Source organism: Magallana gigas, chromosome 4, assembly GCF_963853765.1.
Source record: "Magallana gigas chromosome 4, xbMagGiga1.1, whole genome shotgun sequence".
NCBI lineage: Eukaryota > Metazoa > Mollusca > Bivalvia > Ostreida > Ostreidae > Magallana > Magallana gigas.
This window is the reverse complement of record NC_088856.1, coordinates 57,233,280-57,255,500: the sequence shown is the minus strand read 5'-3', so window position 1 is coordinate 57,255,500 and position 22,221 is coordinate 57,233,280. Positions and strand designations below refer to the sequence as shown.

At 37.0% G+C, this 22,221-nt stretch overlaps 3 protein-coding genes and 1 long non-coding RNA gene across 4 annotated transcripts in view; 1 reads left to right on the top strand and 3 right to left on the bottom strand.

Moving 5' to 3' along the window:
• LOC105328313 (protocadherin Fat 4) overlaps positions 1 to 22,221 on the bottom strand; it is a 235,002-nt gene that overhangs the window by 26,039 nt on the left and 186,742 nt on the right. The gene's annotated exons all lie outside the window — the stretch shown is intronic.
• On the top strand, positions 494 to 9,001 carry LOC105328315 (succinate--hydroxymethylglutarate CoA-transferase). The gene is made up of 14 exons (XM_034452059.2): positions 494 to 762; positions 885 to 942; positions 1,853 to 1,926; positions 2,021 to 2,106; positions 2,414 to 2,464; positions 3,181 to 3,301; positions 3,898 to 3,989; positions 4,083 to 4,226; positions 4,387 to 4,482; positions 4,930 to 5,001; positions 5,086 to 5,183; positions 6,484 to 6,586; positions 7,187 to 7,250; positions 8,570 to 9,001. The coding sequence occupies exons 1-14, from the start codon at positions 651 to 653 to the stop codon at positions 8,716 to 8,718; spliced, it is 1,320 nt and encodes a 439-aa protein (XP_034307950.2). The 5' UTR covers positions 494 to 650; the 3' UTR covers positions 8,719 to 9,001.
• Positions 16,223 to 17,990, bottom strand: LOC136274996 (uncharacterized). The gene is made up of 2 exons (XR_010713560.1): positions 17,206 to 17,990; positions 16,223 to 16,707 (listed from the first exon to the last, which is right to left on the bottom strand). It is a non-coding gene; the product is annotated as an uncharacterized lncRNA (long non-coding RNA).
• On the bottom strand, positions 17,991 to 21,986 carry LOC136275116 (uncharacterized; the record flags this gene model as incomplete). Its single annotated transcript, XM_066083437.1, has 2 exons — positions 21,763 to 21,986; positions 17,991 to 21,264 (listed from the first exon to the last, which is right to left on the bottom strand). A coding segment is annotated over exon 2 (2,490 nt), but the record flags the coding sequence as incomplete, so codon positions are not given.

Genomic DNA, 22,221 nt, shown 5'->3' with positions numbered 1-22,221 from the left:
TGAAAGTACAACTTCAAACCTTAAAAAGTTTTAAAACCATGTCAATTGCATGGGTTAGTTCCAGTCAAAACAATGTGTATTGCCTCAAATGTTTTTTTTAAAGAGATCAATGCGGCTATTCCTAGGACCCCCACAGCACATTTTCACTGCGTGTTTTTACATAAAATATACGGTATAACGTGTAGTAGTAATAATCGTATTAAATTGCCCCTACAATATTAGGAATATATCTCAAAGATATTTTATGATTAAGTGAAGAATATTAAAAATCCAAAGAAAAATTCTGTCGTCTGCATGCGATTCCTTTGATCGATACACATGTAAACATTACTAACAAAACCGTTGGGGTTACACGGAACAGCCGTCAAAATGACCTAGATCGTCTTTCTGTAAATACTGGGCTGTTAGTAGAATAGTTATCGTGAATGTGTCAGGATAACCTCCTCGGTCTCGAAATGTTGTTTGAAATATAAAAGCTCGGCTTTTATATTTCAAAACAACATTTCTTAACCTCGGAGGTTATTCTGCAACATTCACGATAACTCGTACTTTATTTCTTAATTATATAAAAACCAATGCGGGAACAAATAGAAATAAACAATGCAAAAAGCGGATTCCGTATAGGTATCAACGAACGATAACTCTTGAATATGACGATGTTTTGTCGACCAGTCACCCAAACAAAGTTGTTTTGCGTCGAGTGCAGGAAGCATGCGGTCCGATGGGTAGCGAACAGGAGAATTTCAGAGAAAAGTGATACAAGTAAAATAGTTCATCAATTTTTGACGGTAGAATTAAAACGGAAGTTAACGGTACATGATAAAGTTCGATTTAAAATATATGGCGCGCAATACGGGCTATTATCACGATGATTTTCTTTACAGACAGTGCACGACAGACTAATGGGCCACTATCGGGCTACAGAGTACTAGACTTATCCAGGTAAGTAGAAATAACATTGAATAAAAAACCCAAATGTTATAAAGCTGCATGAGTTTCAAATTAAATACTGTAGATTCCTTAATTTACGCGAGTACTTAATTCTTTTCCATTAAATCGCGAGAACACAAAATTGCGAATGCCGAAATTTTATCATAGTCTCATATACTTTACATAAGTCCGGAAACTAAAAGCGAGATTTTAGAATTCGCGAGACGGGCTTCTCGCGATTTTATTCCTCGCGTGTAATTAGGAATTTACAGTCTATAACAGACGAGATTTATAAAAAAAAAGAGTTCCCAAATGCATTTCTTCCTTCCTTCCGTATTCCCCTTTAGCATGTTTATCTACGTTTATTTTATTATTTAATTTCCTACACTGGTCGATATTGCCATCGAATAATATACAACTATTGCTGTTTTTGAGGTCAATACTAACGATGATTTAGCTATCGGAGAAGTACAATATTCACCAAGGCGGAGGCAAGGCGAATATTGTACTTCGAGGGTAGCTAAATCATCGTATTGATCGAAAAAAAACCCCCAAACAGCAATAATCATTTCATTATATGATTCAATGGCGATTTGATACAGAAATACCAACTTATGTGTTATCAAGCAAACATAAAGCCATAGCCGAACAAATTGAGAAACGCGATATTTCATTTGACGATCTAATTCTAGTCCAAAGTTGACTTAATCAAATGTTATATTGGACCTCCTAGGACACATGCAGGTGATTATAACATTCTATATTTTGTAATTAATTGTATATGAGATAATTATGAGCTAGGAATTAATTAATCATCTAATAAATATGGAATTGTTTCTTATTATTTGATAATAAGTTGTGTAAACCAACATTGTTTTTGTTAATTTTATAAATCTTGTCTTATACAAACTGTCGTCAATAGAGTTCTGGCCGGACCGTACTGTACGATGATTCTGGGGGATCTAGGGGCAGAGGTCATCAAAGTAGAACGACCCGGTACGTGACGTCATAATTACACATTTATATACTTTACGTAAAGCGAAACGGCTACATATAAACATAAAAAAGTTGTCACATGACTGTTTGGTAGGATCGGGAGATGACACGCGCTCCTGGGGTCCGCCATTTAAAGGACAGGAAGCTGTGTATTTCTTGACCGTCAACAGAAATAAAAAGGTACCGCAAGGGCTCGTATATTGTTCTTTTTTTACTTTAAATTAGTTAAAAGGTAGTTTAAATGTGTTCTTTCAAAACACATTGATTTTTATTTGCATTTTTTCACAGTAACATATGAAAGCACCGTTCTTGAGCTTGTTTTTTTTTCGTAAACCTCTCCGTATCGAGAAGTTACTGCATTATCATAGCATTATTTTTCATAAACTTATATTAATAAAATCTCAGATATAAATATATCAGAAATTTTTATTCTTTGCAAATGATGCAACAACATCTATAATTTCGTCGTATATTTTATTTCATTCAGAGTGTTGCTGTCGACATCAAAACACGAAAAGGACAGAATATCATAAGACAGGTAAGGAACAGAATATGGTTACCTGTATATAGGAAGTCCAGGTATAAAAAATCAAGGTAGATAAGCAGGTATAACTGTTATGTGTACTTATGTAATATATCTGTAACCAGGTTAAAATCAGTGGCGTCAGAAGCAAATTGAAAGGGGGGGGGGGGGGGTAGACTAATCCTCAGAAATATTGACAAGCAAAAAAAAAATTACTCCAAAAAGGAGAAATCTTGCCTACCACAAAAAAATTCCCAATAAATCATGTTATTCCGAATCCGGGAGGGGGGGGGGGGGTAGTATACTTTTGACGCCAATTTTCAATATCACTATTTCATTTCATTCTTTTTAAGGTCTATTTAGAAATAATTATGTTTGCTGCAAGAAAAAGTAGGGGGGGGGGGGTCTGGCCAGCTCCCTGATGCTATACGCCTAATAGTTAGGTCCAACTTTGTAAAAGCCCCCCCAGTTCCGACCCCTATTTGAAAATTGAACTTTAGAAAATAGATCTATGCATTTGAACAAAGACCCAACCAATGGTAATATAGATCTACAGCTAACATGTTTGAACATTTCTCGGGTTAATGTTTCACGTACATGTTACGCCTTGATTGTTTATTCTATGATAATTGTTTACCAGTTACGGGTATAAATATCAGATACCTGTAAGGTAAAACTGACTTTAGTAATTGAAAACCATAACTACACATCAGAATGAATTAATTTTGTAGCTTGCCTCAAAGTGTGATGTCCTCGTGGAGAACTATATCCCCGGGAAGCTGGCCCAGTACAACTTGGGGTACGACCAACTGAAGACGGAGTGCCCCCGCCTCATCTACTGCTCCATATCAGGTGACAGTAGTACCAAAATACTACTGGTGACATGTCTAAGTCTGATACACTTGTATTAAAGACTCGGTAGTCATGTGGAAACAACGCGCTTGCATCGACGATTCAGTTATACCTTGCAGTAATGATTAAAAAATTATAACAAAGAAAAATGTAACAAATTGTATGTGTTTCTGCATGTATTAAGATAAAATCTTAAATAACGACATACGATATGTATAAGTCCCGGCGGTAAATTGTGGATATACAGAAGTATTCTGATATAATATATGTCTGGCAAATAGTTTTGTCACTGGTTTCCTAACTTTGCTGATATTCTCTTTTCAACAGGGAAGCTTTTGTAGCTTGCTTATTTCTCAATTTCCTATTACATATTTTTAACGTGCCGAATATATTTTGATTGTCCTTTGGTAGATTTAATACCGTCCTCGTTGATTTTGATATTGTTAAAGATAACAATACATGTATCTTTCTTGCATAGTTTGATCAAGAGATCAGAGTATTGCATTTTCTTGTATTAATTTCCGTTCTCGCCAGACAAGCAGATTTATAATCTTCCATTCTTTGTTTCCTTAATACCTTCTGGCTGGTTGCTATAGGTTACGGCCAGACCGGACCTTACGCCAAAAGAGCCGGATATGACGTCATCGTGTCCGGCGTGGCAGGGCTAATGCACATCACCGGCCCAAAGGTATACATGTATGTTTCATCATTGACCATGAACATGTTTAACCATACACACTACTTCATTTGACTAGTTATGAACGATGTTTTCAATTCAAAGGACGGTGAGCCGTGTAAAGTGGGGGTCGCCATGACAGATTTGTCCACAGGTCTGTATGCGCACGGTGCCATCATGGCTGCCATCTTACAACGACAAAAATCTGGTCAAGGACAACACATCGACTGTGATCTATTTTCTACTCAGGTCAGGTGATTATAAAATCATTTGAAAAAAAAAACTACTAGTATACTTAATTTTTTGTTGTTTAGTTTTTCACGATATACAATGTAAGTTTCCAATTAATAACCCACTATAAATAGATTCTGGTTTCTTAATTGTTTGCTTGGCTTGCTGCCTCTTTTAGGTTGCGTCATTGATAAATATAGGAGGTAATTTTTTGAATGCTGGGATAGAGGCCACACGGCACGGGACCGCCCACCCCAGCATAGTGCCCTACCAGGTCAGTCATTAGTAGTTCCGCCTGTCTAATGTAAGTACTAGCAGCATAGTGCCCTACCAGGTCAGTCATTAGTAGCTCCGCCTGTCTTATGTAAGTACTAGCAGTATAGTGCCTTGCCTGGTCAGTCATTAGTAGCTCCGCCTGCCTTATGTAAGTACTAGCAGTATAGTGCCTTGCCAGGTCAGTCATTAGTACTCCCTCTGTCTTATTAAGTCACAGATGTAGAAATTTGACTATCAATTACCAAGTACACGGATGTGTTACATAAAGCTATATATAGTTTGTACCTGTGTATTAAACTAATAGGTTTATATACTTCAAACTGCCCTTAGTTTTCAAAGGAACTAGCACTGTGATTTACCGGTATTTATTATGGAGAGTTATTTGTATGCATTGTGTCTTTTTTGTAACGCTTAATGCTTAACACTTTCATTTGAATTTACTCAGGCTTTCAAAACACAAGACAGTTATATACTGGTGGGGGCTGGAAATGACGGACAGTTTAGACTCCTATGTAAGGTAGGGACTTCCTGTAGGTAAAAATGAATTTATTCAACAATTAAATAAATGATTAACACATGAGATGAGTTTCTTCGTTTACAGAGACTTGGTTTGGAACAGTTAATTGAGGACAAGAAATTCTCTACAAACAAGGCCCGTGTGACAAACAGGAAAGAACTACTGGATTTGTTAAAGAAAATGTAAGTATTTTATATATCTACACTTGATCACAGATATATTGGAACTTTCTACCGTCATATATGTGACCCTTAAACATTGACTGTTGACCTGTGTGATTTGGAACAACCATATAATGTCTAACTTCAAATAATGAATGTTTAAAAGAAATTCTCTTCAATCATGAGACACCCATCTAATCATAAGTCAATAGAAACACACAGACAGGTTAAATTAGAAATATGTCTACAATTGATATCTTTAAGGGTGTTACATGTATTGTATTGTGGTGAGCGCATCAAGAAATACACAAACCTTACATCATTGTCAACGATATATTAGTCATTGTCAACAATGTATTAATGACAGTTATCAACTAACTTAAAAGTATTTGAGAGAGAGAAAGAGCTAGAGAGAGAGTAAATACTTCTTGGTTTTAAAAAAATCGTACAAATTGCATAGACATGCTTCCCTCTAAAACGTTCTTTATTTCTGGAGAGAATTGGTTTTTAAAGATTTGTTTATTTTTGCATTCTAATTAAATACGTTGTATTCGTGCCCCCGGTCCCTGTTTGCAGGTGTGAAATTTCCCAATTTCCAGAATTTAATGGTTTGACAATATGCAATATCTGCATTTATATTTTAACTGTTTATTTTTTTCTTTATTCTTTTTTATTTTGCTCAAAATGGCTACTACATGTATCTTTAATATAGATTTGCTCCTTAATTATACCTACTGGATATGTATGTAAATTTAGCTTTAGCTTAAAATTGGATCGATATGATAGTATAGTATGACTCTTGCTTGTATGTATATAAATTTATCGCGGGAAATATAGCGCGAGATCACCGTGACGTCATACGTTAAAATCTATAATTGTTTACGTATTTCAACTCAATACGAAGGAATGTAGGCATGTAAAATAATCTCTTAGATCTCACCAAAGCTTGTGCGTTATTCAAAACGTGTCTTCAAACCTCAAAGCAAAAATAACGAGTTAAATATATACATGCGATGTTAGCCATTTTGGGCATAGCACCACGGGAGAAAACACTTGAGAGCATTATGGGATGTAGAAAAATATTTTACTGATGAATCTGTAGGTTAGGCTCGTTCCTAACCCCGGATGCACGGGTTGATAGAGCTCACTTCGCCCCGGCGCTGCGCGCCAGCGAGCTGCTCTCACTATAAATCGATGGATACATGCAGACACATTTCATTATGAAATATGTATCTAACTGCAAGTCTGTGCCTCTTCTACCCCTGTCTCTTTTTTTTTCTAAAGTCAACCTTGTTGTTAATCGTCTCATTCGTGATATTAGGTTTAACACGAACACGACACAGTACTGGCTGGACCTCCTGGAGAACTCAGGAATTCCCTACGGTCCTATCAACAACATGGCGGCGGTGTTTAGCGATCCTCAGGTAAAAAAACAGCAACTCTTTTCGTCTCTTTTAAGCTTTTAATGCTTTCTTTCTTAGATGTCGTCGGGCCTAAAACACACCAAGCGGTGTAGACAAATCAAATACAGTGCGTCAGCGCGGAATGATAATTAGTCTGCACTGCTTGGTGTGTTATAAGACCGACGACATCCAGTTATAAGCATTCAATACTTATATTCATTTTCATACTGATGTCTATTTCTATGAAATTTTTGTCTATCGTCGATTTAAAACCATAACATATGCTCTTAGTCAGGGATATGAAACACACATATTGACATGTTCTTTAGTTCGCTTCCGCGACTGAAAATATAGCGCCAGAAAATTTGTTGAAATTTTATTTTGTATTGATAAATAGACATGATTTAACAATTATTTTTCATTAGTTCATATCAAATTGATAATGTAAGTTTAAACGTTTCATTCAATCTTACATAATAAATGTACCCACAACACGAGTTAACGTTTATATATCTGCCCACAGCGCATGGATTAGCAAACTTAAGAGTATTCAAAGAAAATTGAACGTTGCAGATTTTCAATGCAAACATAAAGAAAATATACAAATGTTTATGTTTTCAGACAATCCATAACGGGATGATACAGACCATACAACACCCAGACATCGGAGACATTAGGGTACCAGGTAAAACACGTATAAACAGTGAATGATTTTGTATTTTGAAATTTTCTGTATTATTAGTTTTAAATGCGCATGTAGTATTTGTAAATAAAACGAATCAAAATAGGTATACGATATATGATTTAAGTCTATAAACTTTAAGGATTGATGGAGTTGTGCAGATACATGCATATGCTTCTTCTTCTTCTTTATTTAAGTAACCGTTTTTTGTAGGTCATTCTTTTTTCAAAATATGCACTGCCGTAGCGCAATAGAGGGAAATTCCTCACAATTTTTTAAGAACTTTTTTTATCAAAGTTAAGAGGAACAATGTATAAAAAGATGTAAATGAGAGAAAATATAATAATATATTGAAGATGTCGACACAATGTTCATTCTTGATCCTTATATTGAACCCACTGACTCTAATATCTTCCTTAATCCAAAAAGCGCTTCACTTCCCATAGAGGTGCTCCTTTGAAGATAAACTACTCTGTGACGAATTTGTTTTCTGACGAACAGAGCAGGATGTTGAAATCCCACCTGTGTGTTCGAGGCAATAAAGCACAAAGTCGCAGATGGCAATGGTTTATGAAATACCCACAAAAGACAGAAACCGTTTTGCAATACAAAGAAAACGACAACAGTTCTCTGTCCAAGAACTAAAAAAGAATCTGTCCATTCTTTATACTAGTCTACACAAGTTTGATCAATTACAAAGCTAAGAAAACAAAATCGGGCTAAACATTGTGACCTTAGTTGTCACAAATTAAATTAAGCTGATCGCAGACTTTCAAGTAGTTTTAAGTAGTTGTAATTACTATGGTAACCTTCACATATAAAGGGGATCAGTTCTTCTGTGTAACGTTCTCTTCAACTTTAACGATGATATAGCTTTTTTAAATATTTTTTTGATGTATAATTTCTTACGTGATCCAGTAAAATGCTTTTGTGAGCATTGCAAAAGTGATATTTTCTGTCATAAGCTGATATCGTTTACACCCGATCGAAAGTACCACCCCCTCTCCCAAAAAACCCAAGAGCATTTTATTTTTACCTTATGTTTGTACTCGAGGTTATTCTACAGCTTTGTTTCTGCTTTGTCTCTAAAACTACCCCCCCCCCCCCCCCCTAATTTCGTGTTCGAAAAGAAATTTAAAAACATGAACTTTTTGCCACAACTGCAGAGGATGTGCCCTACGACCGTGAAATGACTTAGAACTAATAAATAAATAAATTATAGTAATCATTTTCTTTACAGATGTTTTTGAAGTTAAATTTATTTTTAGACATGGTCTGATCCTCACTGTTTGATTTGATGTCATTTTTATATTGGTTAACAGGACCCCCGGTTCGCTTCAGTGATTTCCCGCGCGATGCTCCTTCGGCGCCACCTACATTAGGACAACATACTGATCACGTGCTCAGCAATATACTACAGCTTCAGCCAAAGGAAATTGAGCGATTGAGAGTAGAGGGTGTTGTTCAATGAATACAATTGAATTAGTGAAATACGAATGTAATCATAGGTCAGCGCTTAACCACTGTAAAGAGAATTAATTATTCAGACCTTAAATTGATTTGTAATGATATTCTGGTAATATACCTAATGCTCTGACCTAATTTATGGGCGACGCCATGTTCCGATCACGTGCTTTACCGCCATTAAGGTGCTGACAACGTTTAACAAGTGTTACATTTACTACGCCGTCTTCATCTCAGTTTGTGATTGATAAAAAGAAATGTAATTATATATTTAAACCTTATTTAATTCACGCTTTGTTTGTTTTTGGTCTTTTTGTATTTGTTATTTTGAAATTTGGATTGCTTGGGTTTTCACATTTATCCTGCCTTTCAAAACCTTTACAATGCAAAGGCACACTCATATATATGACTTTGATATCTGAACCCTGTCAATTAGGCATATCCGCAAAAACAAAAAACAAAAACACAAAAACAAAAACCAAAAAAAAAAATTTAACCTTAAAGATGCGCTTCATGGAAACCATTGTCGTGATTATTAATTATTCTATGATTATTCTATTTTTTTATTTTTTATAAACAATGCTTTATGAATGCATTTCTAATGATCAAATGAAATTTGCGGGACAATTGTTGAGTTATAAGCAAGACAAAGGGCTCACAATTCTTTGTCATGTAAACAAGACTCGTGCCCTTTTTTTGTTTACAAATGTTTAATATACCAGTAAAGGATCTTTTTCAAGCGGACTTGTCAATCTTCTTATATTTTATAACACCAATTAACAGTTCTCTAACGTTAAACACATTCATTTACGGTTTTAAACTGGAAGTTTCAAAAGCAAATAAAGCAAATACTGTGGGATCATTTAATTTCGTGGGGCCAATTTTCGTGATTGTGGGATTTTTGCTTATTCGCGGGGACGTAATTTCGTGGATGCGTCGGTTTTCAGTTTCAGAAGGAAAACTTAATCTTTTATAATTAGTTTTCGTGGAGGATGTAAATTCATGGGTGAGAGGTACCCACGAATACCACGACAATTGAACCACCTCGAATTCTAATGATTACACAGTACACAAACTTCTGTTACAAATCGTTTATATCTAAGTTTCAATTTATGGTTACAAATTAAAAGGAAGCTTCCGGCACGCATTTGCTCTATCATTACATACAATATATGTTACATCCCCCAATTTTGACCTCTGGCATATGTTACACTATCCAAAATTGGCCTACGTAATATGATACACTATCCAAAATTGACCTACGTAATATGATACACCATACAATATTGAACTACGTAATATGATACACCATCCAATACTGGCCTACGTAATATGATACACCATCCAATATTGACCTACGTAATATGATACACCATCCAATATTGACCTACGTAATATGATACACCATCCAATATTGGCCTACGTAATATGATACACCATCCAATATTGGCCTACGTAATATGATACACCATCCACGATTGGCAAACGTAATATGTTACACCATCCAAGATTGGCCTATGCAATATGATACACTATCCAAAATTGACCTACGTAATATGATACATGTACACCATACAATATTGAACTACGTAATATGATACACCATCCAATACTGGCCTACGTAATATGATACACCATCCAATATTGACCTACGTAATATGATACACCATCCAATATTGACCTACGTAATATGATACACCATCCAAGATTGACCTACGTAATATGATACACCATCCAATATTGGCCTACGTAATATGATACACCATCCAAGATTGGCCTACGTTATATAATACATCATCCAAGATTGGCCTACGTTATATAATACACCATCCAATATTGGCCTACGTAATATGATACATCATCCAAGATTGGCCTACGTAATATGATACACCATCCAAGATTGACCTACGTAATATGTTACACCATCCAAAATTGACCTAAATAATATGATACACCATCCACAATTGGCCTACGTAATATAATACACCATCCAATATTGGCCTACGTAATTTAATACACCATCCAAGATTGACCTACGTAATATGATACACCATCCAAAATTGGCCTACGCAATATGATACACCATCCAAGATTGGCTTACGTAAATTGATACACAATCAAAGATTGGCCTACGTAATATGATACACCATCCACAATTGCCCTACGTAATATGCGTAATATGATACACCATCCAAGATTGACCTACGTAATATGTTACACCATCCAAAATTGGCCTACGCAATATGATACACCATCCAAGATTGGCTTACGTAAATTGATACACAATCAAAGATTGGCCTACGTAATATGATACACCATCCAAGATTGGCCTACGTTATATAATACACCATCCAAGATTGGCCTACGTTATATGATACACCATCCAATATTGGCCTACGTAATATGATACACAATCTAAGATTAGCTTATGCAATATGATACACCATCCATTATTGGCGTACGTTATATGACACACCATCCAATATTGGCCTACGCAATATGATACACCATCCAAAATTGGCTTACGTTATATGATACACCATTCACGATTGGCTTACGTAATATGTTACATCATCCAATATTGACCTACATAATATGATACACCATCCAAGATTGACCTGCGTAATATGTTACACCATCCAATATTGGCCTACGTAATATAATACACCATCCAAAATTGGCCTACCCAATATGATACAACATCAAAGAGTGACTTACATCAATTGATACACCATCCAAGATTGGCCTACGTTATATAATGCACCATCCAATATTGGCCTACGTAATATGATACACCATCCAAGATTGGCCTACGTTATATAATACACCATCCAAGATTGGCCTACGTTATATAATACACCATCCACGATTGGCCTACGTAATATGCTAATATGATACACCATCCAAGATTGACCTACGTAATATGTTACACCATCCAAAATTGGCCTACGCAATATGATACACCATCCAAGATTGGCTTATGAAAATTGATACACCATCCAAGATTGGCCTACGTTATATAATACACCATCGAATATTGGCCTACGTAATATGATACACCATCCAGGATTGGCCTACGCAATATGTTAGATCATCCAAGATTGACCTACGCAATATGATACACCATCTAAGATTGGCTTACATAATATGATACACCATCCAAGATTGACCTACATAATATGTTACACCATCCAATATTGGCCTACATAATATGTTACACCATCCAATATTGGCCTACGCAATATGATACACCATCGAAGATTGGCTTACGTAATATGATACACCATTCACGATTGGCTTACGTAATATGTTACATCATCCAAGATTGACCTACATAATATGATACACCATCCAAGATTGACCTACATAATATGTTACACCATCCAATATTGGCCTACGCAATATGATACACCATCGAAGATTGGCTTACGTAATATGATACACCATTCACGATTGGCTTACGTAATATGTTACACCATCCAAGATTGACCTATGTAATATAATACACCATCCAAGATTGACCTACGTAATATAATACACCATCCAAGATTGACCTACGTAATATGATACACCATCCAAGATTGACCTACATAATATGTTACACCATCCAATATTGGCCTACGCAATATGATACACCATCGAAGATTGGCTTACGTAATATGATACACCATTCATGATTGGCTTACGTAATATGTTACATCATCCAAGATTGACCTACATAATATGATACACCATCCAAGATTGACCTACATAATATGTTACACCATCCAATATTGGCCTACGTAATATGATACACCATCCAAAATTGGCCTACGCAATATGATACACCATCCAAGAGTGGCTTACATAAATTGATACACCATCCAAGATTGGCCTACGTTAAATAATACACCATCCAATATTGGCCTACGTTATATGATACACCATCCAATATTGGCCTACCTAATATGATACACCATCCAAGATTGGCCTACGTTATATAATACACCATCCAATATTGGCCTATGTAATATGATGCACCATCCAATATTGGCCTACGTAATATGATACACTATCCACGATTGGCCTACGTAATATGTTACACCATCCAATATTGACCTACGTAATATGATACACCATTCAAGATTGACCTACGTAATATGTTACACCATCCAAAATAGACCTACGTAATATGTTACACCATCCACCATTGGCCTATGTAATATAATACACCATCCAATATTGGCCTACGTAATATAAAACACCATCCAAGATTGACCTAAGTAATATGTCACACCATCAAGGATTGGCCTACATAATATGCGTAATATGATTCACCATCCAAGATTGACCTACGTAACATGTTACACCATCCAAAATTGGCGTACGCAATATGATACACCATCCAAGATTGGCTTATGTAAATTGATACACCATCCAAGATTGGCCTACGTTATATAATACACCATCGAATATTGGCCTACGTAATATGATACACCATCCAAGATTGGCCTACGCAATATGATACACCATCCAAGATTGACCTACGCAATATGATACACCATCTAAGATTGGCTTACGTAATATGATACACCATCCAAGAGTGACCTACGTAATATGATACACCATCCAAGATTGACCTACGTAATATGTTACACCATCCAAGATTGGCATACGCAATATGTTACACCATCCAAGATTGGCTTACGTAATATGATACACCATTCACGATTGGCTAACGTAATATGTTACATCATCCAAGATTGACCTACATAATATGATACACCATCCAAGATTGACCTACATAATATGTTACACCATCCGATATTGGCCTATGTAATATGATACACCATCCAAAATTGGCCTACGCAATATGATACACCATCCAAGAGTGGCTTACATAAATTGATACACCATCCAAGATTGGCCTACGATATAATACACCATCCAATATTGGCCTACGTTATATGATACACCATCGAATATTGGCCTACGTAATATGATACACCATCCAAGATTGGCCTACGTTATATAATACACCATCCAATATTGGCCTACGTAATATGATACACCATCGAATATTGGCCTACGTAATATGATAGACCATCAAATATTGGCCTATGCAATATGATACACCATCCACCATTGGCCTACGTAATATGATACACCATCTAATATTGGCCTACGTAATATGATACACCATCTAATATTGGCCTACGTAATATGATACACCATCCAAGATTGGCTTACGTAAATTGATACACCATCCAATATTGACCTACGTAATATGATACACCATCCAATATTGGCTTACGTAATATGATACACCATCCAAGATTGGCATACGTAATATGTTACACCATTCAATATTGACCTACGTAATATGATACACCATCCAACATTGGCCTACGTATAATGATACACCATCCACGATTGGCCTACGTAATATGTTACATTATCCAATATTGACCTACGTAACATGATACACCATTAAAGATTGACCTACATAATATGTTACACCATCCAAAATTGACCTACGTAATATGATACACCATCCACCATTGGCCTATGTAATATAAAACACCATCTAATATTGGCCTACGTAATATGTCACACCATCCACGATTGGCCTACGTACTATGCGTAATATGATACACCATCCAAGATTAACCTATGTAATATTTTACACCATCCAAGATTGACCTACGCAATATGATACACCTTCCAAGATTGGCTACATAAATTGATACACCATCCAAGATTGGCCTACGCAATATTATACACCATCCAAGATTGGCCTACATTAAATAATACACCATCCAAGATTGGCCTACGTAATATGATACACCATCCAATATTGGCCTACGTAATATGATACACCATCCAAGATTGACCTTCGTAATATGTTTCACCATCCAAAATTGACCTACGTAATATGATACACCATCCATGATTGGCCTACGCAATATGATACACCATCCAAGATTGACCTACGTAATATGTTACACCATCCAAAATTGACCTATGTAATATGATACACCATCCAAAATTGGCCTACGCATTTGTTACACCATCTAAGATTGAGCTACGCAATATGTTACACCATCCAAGATTGACCTACGCAATATGTTACACCATCCAAGATTGACCTACGCAATATGTTACACCATCCAAGATTGGCCTACGTTATATGATACACCATCCAATATTGGCCTACGTAATATAATACACTATACGAAATTGACCTACGTAATATGATACACCATCCAAGATTGACCTACGTAATATGTTACACCATCCGAGATTGACCTACGCATTATGTTACACCATCAAAGATTGACCTACGTAATATAATACACCATCCAAGATTGACCTACGTAATATGTTACACCATCCGAGATTGACCTACGCATTATGTTACACCATCCAATATTGACCTACGCAATATGATACACCATCCAAGATTGACCTACGTAATATGTTACACCATCCAAGATTACCCTACGCAATATGTCACACCATCCAATATTGGCCTACGTAATATAATACACCATCCAAGATTGACCTACATAATATAGTACACCATCCAAGATTGACCTAGGTAATATGATACACCATCCAAGATTGACTTACATAATATGATACACCATCCAATATTGACCTACGTAATATGATACACCATCCAAGATTGACCTACGTAATATTCTATACCATCCAATATTGGCCTACGTAATATGATTCACCATCCAAGATTGGCCTACGTAAAATGATACACCATCCAAGATTGACCTACATAATATGCGTAATATGATACACTATCCAAAATTGGCCTACGTAATATGATACACCATTCAAGATTGACCTACGTAATATGTTACACCATCCAATATTGACCTACAGTCAGTTCAAGCATATCTTTTACAACATACACCATAGCATAGCATAGCATTGGAATCTCATAGCATAACATTGGAATCTCATGCCATAGCATTGGAATCTCATACCATAACATACAATCTCATAGAATCGCATTCGTCATATCATACCATAGCATAGCATACAACATTATTTTAACTCGGTTTTAAATGTTTTTATTTGCAAAAAATAAATGTTTACATGATAGATTTGTGGTAAACTTTGGCTTCTTATTATTTCACTTCGAAATGTGTGGTACTCTTCTCTGTATGGATGCGTTTTTGTTCAAATCTCATTGCATACCATAGCATAGCATACCATTCCATATCATTAAGCACTTCATTTCAATTTCTCATAGCATAGGATACAAATCTCATAGCATATCATACAAATCTCATAGCATATCATTTAAATCGCATACCATAGCATAGCATTAAATTGTAAAAGATATGCATGAAATGACTGTACGTAATATGATACACCATCCAAAATTGGCTTACGTAATATGATACACCAGCCAATATTGGCCTCTGGTATATATTACACATTCCAAAATTTGCCTACGTCATACATGTAACGGGATGAGCGGAGGCTACTCCAAACAACAACAAGACATCTTAAATTTAACAAAATTTAATAACAAAAAAAATAAGAGAAAGAAAGAAAAGATAGAAATATAAACACTAAACCACACAAACACTCACACAACTTTCACTCAACAAGAAAAAATATGATGTTTATACAAATGACCAAAAATAAATTAGAAGAGTGTCCGAATCTCCGGGGCTGTAGTCCTGGACCAACTACGGACAACCACAACTAGAGTAGTTTCGTCACCACAATCATCATCATCACCATCGCCATCATAATCATCGACACTATCGTCAACATCATCAACTACAACACCATAATCATAATAGACATCATCGTCATCACCATAATCATCTACTTCATAATCATCACCGACGTCACCATGAACGACATCATCTACATCATCTTCATCGACATGACCATCATCATCGTCGTCGTCATCAACATGAACATCGCATCGTCATCGACTTCACCATAACATCATCATCTTCTCAACATCAACAATATGACACTACAATAAGTGTACAAGTGACACCATAACACCATAATAAAAACAATATTGTATAATACATCATATAAGTATCTCACTGATAGTATCAAACTATGATAATGTATAAATAGTATTATATTAAAGGCAACATCTCAAAATATTGTAAGTATATGGTAACTAAGTTATTTGTTTACAGTAAACAATATGGCGTCTGAGACTTCCGGTGACGCACTTCCGCCCAAGTAGTTAAGTGGAAAAAGTGACAATAAATTGTAAAATAAAATAACGCATAGAAAATAGCCCTTTAAATCACCGTTTCTTTATACAGCAATAGCAAAAACTGTACTATAGAAAAAGACGAATTCCATTTAAACACTCTCGCTAAAGTTACACATCAGTGAACACACAGGTAACTCTACAGTGAACAATGGTCAAGGTGACTTTATAGGACGACTGCGTAATACTAATAAAAAGGCAAAAATTTACAAATAAACTACACCAAACTAAATAAATACTTACCACGGTCAGCTATCCGTGTCCGCGTCAAATGCTGAACTTGTGAAACTAAAACATGCCACACAGGCTTCTAACACGATACCCCCTTCATACACTAAGCACGTCTTAATCGCTGGACAGCTCGGCCGGGTATAACTTAGCGCCTATTGTTAGGGTCGGCCAAGCACGTTGCAAAGAATTATGGGAAAAATAAAATCGGGTGTGTTCGATATGAACAGTGATTGTCACACACCTCCCCCCTTAAAAAATTGTCCTGCAATTTCAAATAAACAATCACTGAATTTTGAAAATTCTCTGGTTCTAGACACTTGTTGCCCACCATATGTCCCAAACAGTCAATCTTGTCAAATCCGATGAAACATTTTGTCGGTCTGGCCGCAAGTCCCGCATCTCTGAGTCGTTCGAACACAGTCTTCAGTATGTGTAGATGTTCTTCAAAGGTATCTGTAAAAACAATGACATCATCGATAAAGTTTTCTACGCCGTTCATACCTTGAAGTAGTTTTCTCATCATACGACTAAATGTTGCCGGCGCGTTTACAAGACCAAACGGCATTGTCCTGAATTGGTACAATCCGGATGGTGTGGAAAAGGCTGTAAGCGGCTTACTCTCGTCAGCCATCGGTACTTGCCAGTATCCTTTGCTTAAGTCTATCTTTGACACAAACTTCTTTCCGGTCATTTTGGAAAATATGCTTTCTGGACTGGGCATTGGTTCTGCATCAAATACCGTAGCACAGTTCAGTCGTCTATAATCAATGCAAAATCGATTCGTTCCATCTTTCTTCCGAGCTTTCTTCTGTAATTGTTTTCTCTGTACTGAACGGAATTGGATATGGTTTCACACGCACAGGTTCAGACGATGTCACAACAATCTTATGCTCCACTAAGTTCGTCATTCCAGGTATATCCGTAAATACATCTGAGAACGAATCACACAGTGATTTAGCAGTTTCCAACTGATCTGGTGTTAGTCTGTCTGCAAACTTTATGTCCTTTGCTGTTTCGGTTTGAGTAACAGGTGGCATAAGAATAGAGTCCTGTTGTTCATCATCATCTAGGTCACTAAAGTCTATGAGTGAAATTGCACATGTTGACAAAACACCACAGTTCAATGTATCTCGTTCAACATACTTCTTAAGAAGATTTGCGTGGAAAGTTTTCAGCTTGCCTCCCATATCGATCTTGTAGTCCATCTGTCCTAACGGTACTGCAGGTACTTTTCCTTTCGGAATAGTCCGCTGACACACGTCACATGATCTGCAAAACCGTCTAATGTCTGACTGAATTCCTGGCCAGTAAAATTCGGACACTACTCTGTCGGTTGTTTTCTTTGATCCCAGATGACCACCCATCAGCGTTTCATGTGCTATCTTCATGACGATAGTTCTGTATTTCCGAGGAACGATTAACTGTCGGAAAAGTTTTCCACTGGACACTTTGGGACTGCAAAATTCTCTGAACAACATTTGCTTCCGTTCACACATTTTTGAAAATCCGCCGTCACTGAAATGTTTAAGCTGTCCACTCTCAGCTAAGCTCCATAACTTTTTCAGTGTCTCGTCGTTTCGTTGTTCTTGTAAGATATCCTCCGGCGATACATCCCGTATTGCTTCCGGTACTTTCAATGGTTTGTATGGAGACTGTTTCTTTTTCAGTTGCGCACGCGTTTCAACAGCTGCTATGTTTTCAACGGAATGAATCCAGGCTGGATTTGGTTCATGTGGTTTCCTTACTCCACGAATATTACCAAGAATAAGATCGTACGAAGGCGAATCAAAGCACCAAGCATCAACACTTCCGGTAAAGTAAGGAGTATCGACATCAATTCTAGCCACATCTGAATCAATAATACGACCGTCTGCTAACTTGCATCGTTGAGATGTCCCTGTTAGTTGATCATCGTTTACCAGTTCTCTACGAATAACGGCACCACTACAACCTGTGTCTCTTAGCACAGTCACTAGTTTATTGCCAACACATCCTTTCACAACTGGCATTTCCGTTTCACAGAAAGCAACCGAATCACCAACACACGGTAAGTTTCCATGTTTCTCGACGACACTCGCGGCTCCTTGGCGACCTCTACCGCGTCCTGGATATCCATAGTTCCCATTATTGTACGACCCACGTTGAAAATCACTAGGGTAAGTATGTTTCGGTGTTGTTTCTTGTTTCTCGCTCGAATTAAACGGCCTGTTATTCGGACTTTTGCGGAAGTTGCAGTTAAAGGCTTTATGTCCTTGTCGTCCGCACTCATAACACTTCACTGCATTTCCAGATTGGTTTTGTTGCACGGAATCTTTGTACGGCGGTTGTCTATCGGACTGCTGTCGTCTGTCAAAGAGCGGTTTTTGCGTAAGTGAAGAAGATGTCACTGTTCTGGCCTCAGCAAACTGGTCCGCGTATCGCGCCATGTCTTGGATCGAAGTAGGAATCCTCTCCTTTAGGAATAAGGCAAGTTCTTTCGAGCAACACAATAAAAACTGTTCACGTAAGAACAAGTCCTTCAGATCATCGAATGTCTTGTTAGTCTTAGACAGCTGAATCCACCGCTCAAGGTAACTGTCCAGTCTGGTAGAAAATTGCATAAAAGTTTCACTTCCGTCTGGTTTTGAAAATCGGAACTTCTTGCGGAAACCGTCCTCCGTCATGTCAAATCGTTTCAACAGGGCGTTCTTCAACTCGTTGAAATCAAGTGCTGTTTCGGGTGAGAGTCTTGCGAACACATCCAGTGCCTTTCCTTTGAGTAATGCGCTAAGATGAGTCCCCCACGTGTCTTTATTCCATTTCTGCGTTGTTGCGTATATCTCAAATCTTTGAATGTACGCGTCAATGTTGTCTTTCGAATCCTCAAACGGAGGAAGTTTTGGTCCTTTTATCACTTGAGAAGTTTCTTTCTCCTCTTTAGTCACAACACTCGGCTTCATGTGAGATCTCTCGAGTTGCAGTTTGTGATCAAGTTCCAGTTCTTCTAGTTTTTGCTGATGTCTCTTTTCTTCTATCAATCGGGCGTGCTCTCGCTCATCATGTTCTCTCAATCGGGCGTGCTCTCGCTCATCATGTTCTCTTGCGGCGCGCTCTTTCTCCATCTGTAGTTTGAAGTCGCGGTCTTTCTCCTCCTGGTCTCTCTCCTCCTGTCTCTCGACTCTATGTTTCTCACGTTCGTCCCGCATTCTGGCCTGTTCGTCCTTCACGAATTGTTGAAGGTCTTCATCCTTCATCCCCATCTTGGTCCCCACTTCAAGTAGCTCCAGCATCTCCTTGACAGTAGACATGGTGCATTGACTGACAGACCAACTTACCTCAAAATTATCTCATAAAGGGACTAACTTCTCAACTTTTAACAAAACAATCTGCCTAACGTAATGTACTCACCAAGGGAAAAGGAAACAACGACCTACACTTGCTCTTACATGTACTACAAAAGAGATCAAAAAATGAAAAATAAAATAAACCTTGGCAACTGTTCACTTATAAAGATATCTTGTAGTATCTGGAGGAGTCAACTCATCCCACCGCTGCCACCAATTGTAACGGGATGAGCGGAGGCTACTCCAAACAACAACAAGACATCTTAAATTTAACAAAATTTAATAACAAAAAAAATAAGAGAAAGAAAGAAAAGATAGAAATATAAACACTAAACCACACAAACACTCACACAACTTTCACTCAACAAGAAAAAATATGATGTTTATACAAATGACCAAAGATAAATTAGAAGAGTGTCCGAATCTCCGGGGCTGTAGTCCTGGACCAACTACGGACAACCACAACTAGAGTAGTTTCGTCACCACAATCATCATCATCACCATCGCCATCATAATCATCGACACTATCGTCAACATCATCAACTACAACACCATAATCATAATAGACATCATCGTCATCACCATAATCATCTACTTCATAATCATCACCGACGTCACCATGAACGACATCATCTACATCATCTTCATCGACATGACCATCATCATCGTCGTCGTCATCAACATGAACATCGCATCGTCATCGACTTCACCATAACATCATCATCTTCTCAACATCAACAATATGACACTACAATAAGTGTACAAGTGACACCATAACACCATAATAAAAACAATATTGTATAATACATCATATAAGTATCTCACTGATAGTATCAAACTATGATAATGTATAAATAGTATTATATTAAAGGCAACATCTCAAAATATTGTAAGTATATGGTAACTAAGTTATTTGTTTACAGTAAACAATATGGCGTCTGAGACTTCCGGTGACGCACTTCCGCCCAAGTAGTTAAGTGGAAAAAGTGACAATAAATTGTAAAATAAAATAACGCATAGAAAATAGCCCTTTAAATCACCGTTTCTTTATACAGCAATAGCAAAAACTGTACTATAGAAAAAGACGAATTCCATTTAAACACTCTCGCTAAAGTTACACATCAGTGAACACACAGGTAACTCTACAGTGAACAATGGTCAAGGTGACTTTATAGGACGACTGCGTAATACTAATAAAAAGGCAAAAATTTACAAATAAACTACACCAAACTAAATAAATACTTACCACGGTCAGCTATCCGTGTCCGCGTCAAATGCTGAACTTGTGAAACTAAAACATGCCACACAGGCTTCTAACACGATACCCCCTTCATACACTAAGCACGTCTTAATCGCTGGACAGCTCGGCCGGGTATAACTTAGCGCCTATTGTTAGGGTCGGCCAAGCACGTTGCAAAGAATTATGGGAAAAATAAAATCGGGTGTGTTCGATATGAACAGTGATTGTCACAATACACCATCCAATATTGACCTCTGGTATATTTTCAACACTAGATATTGACCTCTGGTATATGTAACAACACTAGATATTGACCACTGGTATATGTAACAACACTAGATATTGACTTCTGGTATATGTAACAACACTAGATATTGACCTCTGGTATATGTAACAACACTAGATATTGACCTCTGGTATATGTAACAACACTAGATATTGACCACTGGTATATGTAACAACACT

What these genes read in the sequence shown, in the direction of transcription:
- LOC105328315 (XM_034452059.2), top strand. Translation starts at nt 651, where the DNA reads ATGACGATGTTTTGTCGACCAGTCACCCAAACAAAGTTGTTTTGCGTC. An exon ending in CATCTACTGCTCCATATCAG is followed by an intron (nt 3,302 to 3,897) that starts GTGACAGTAGTA and finishes TGGTTGCTATAG; the next exon opens with GTTACGGCCAGACCGGACCT. An exon ending in CTGGATTTGTTAAAGAAAAT is followed by an intron (nt 5,184 to 6,483) that starts GTAAGTATTTTA and finishes TCGTGATATTAG; the next exon opens with GTTTAACACGAACACGACAC.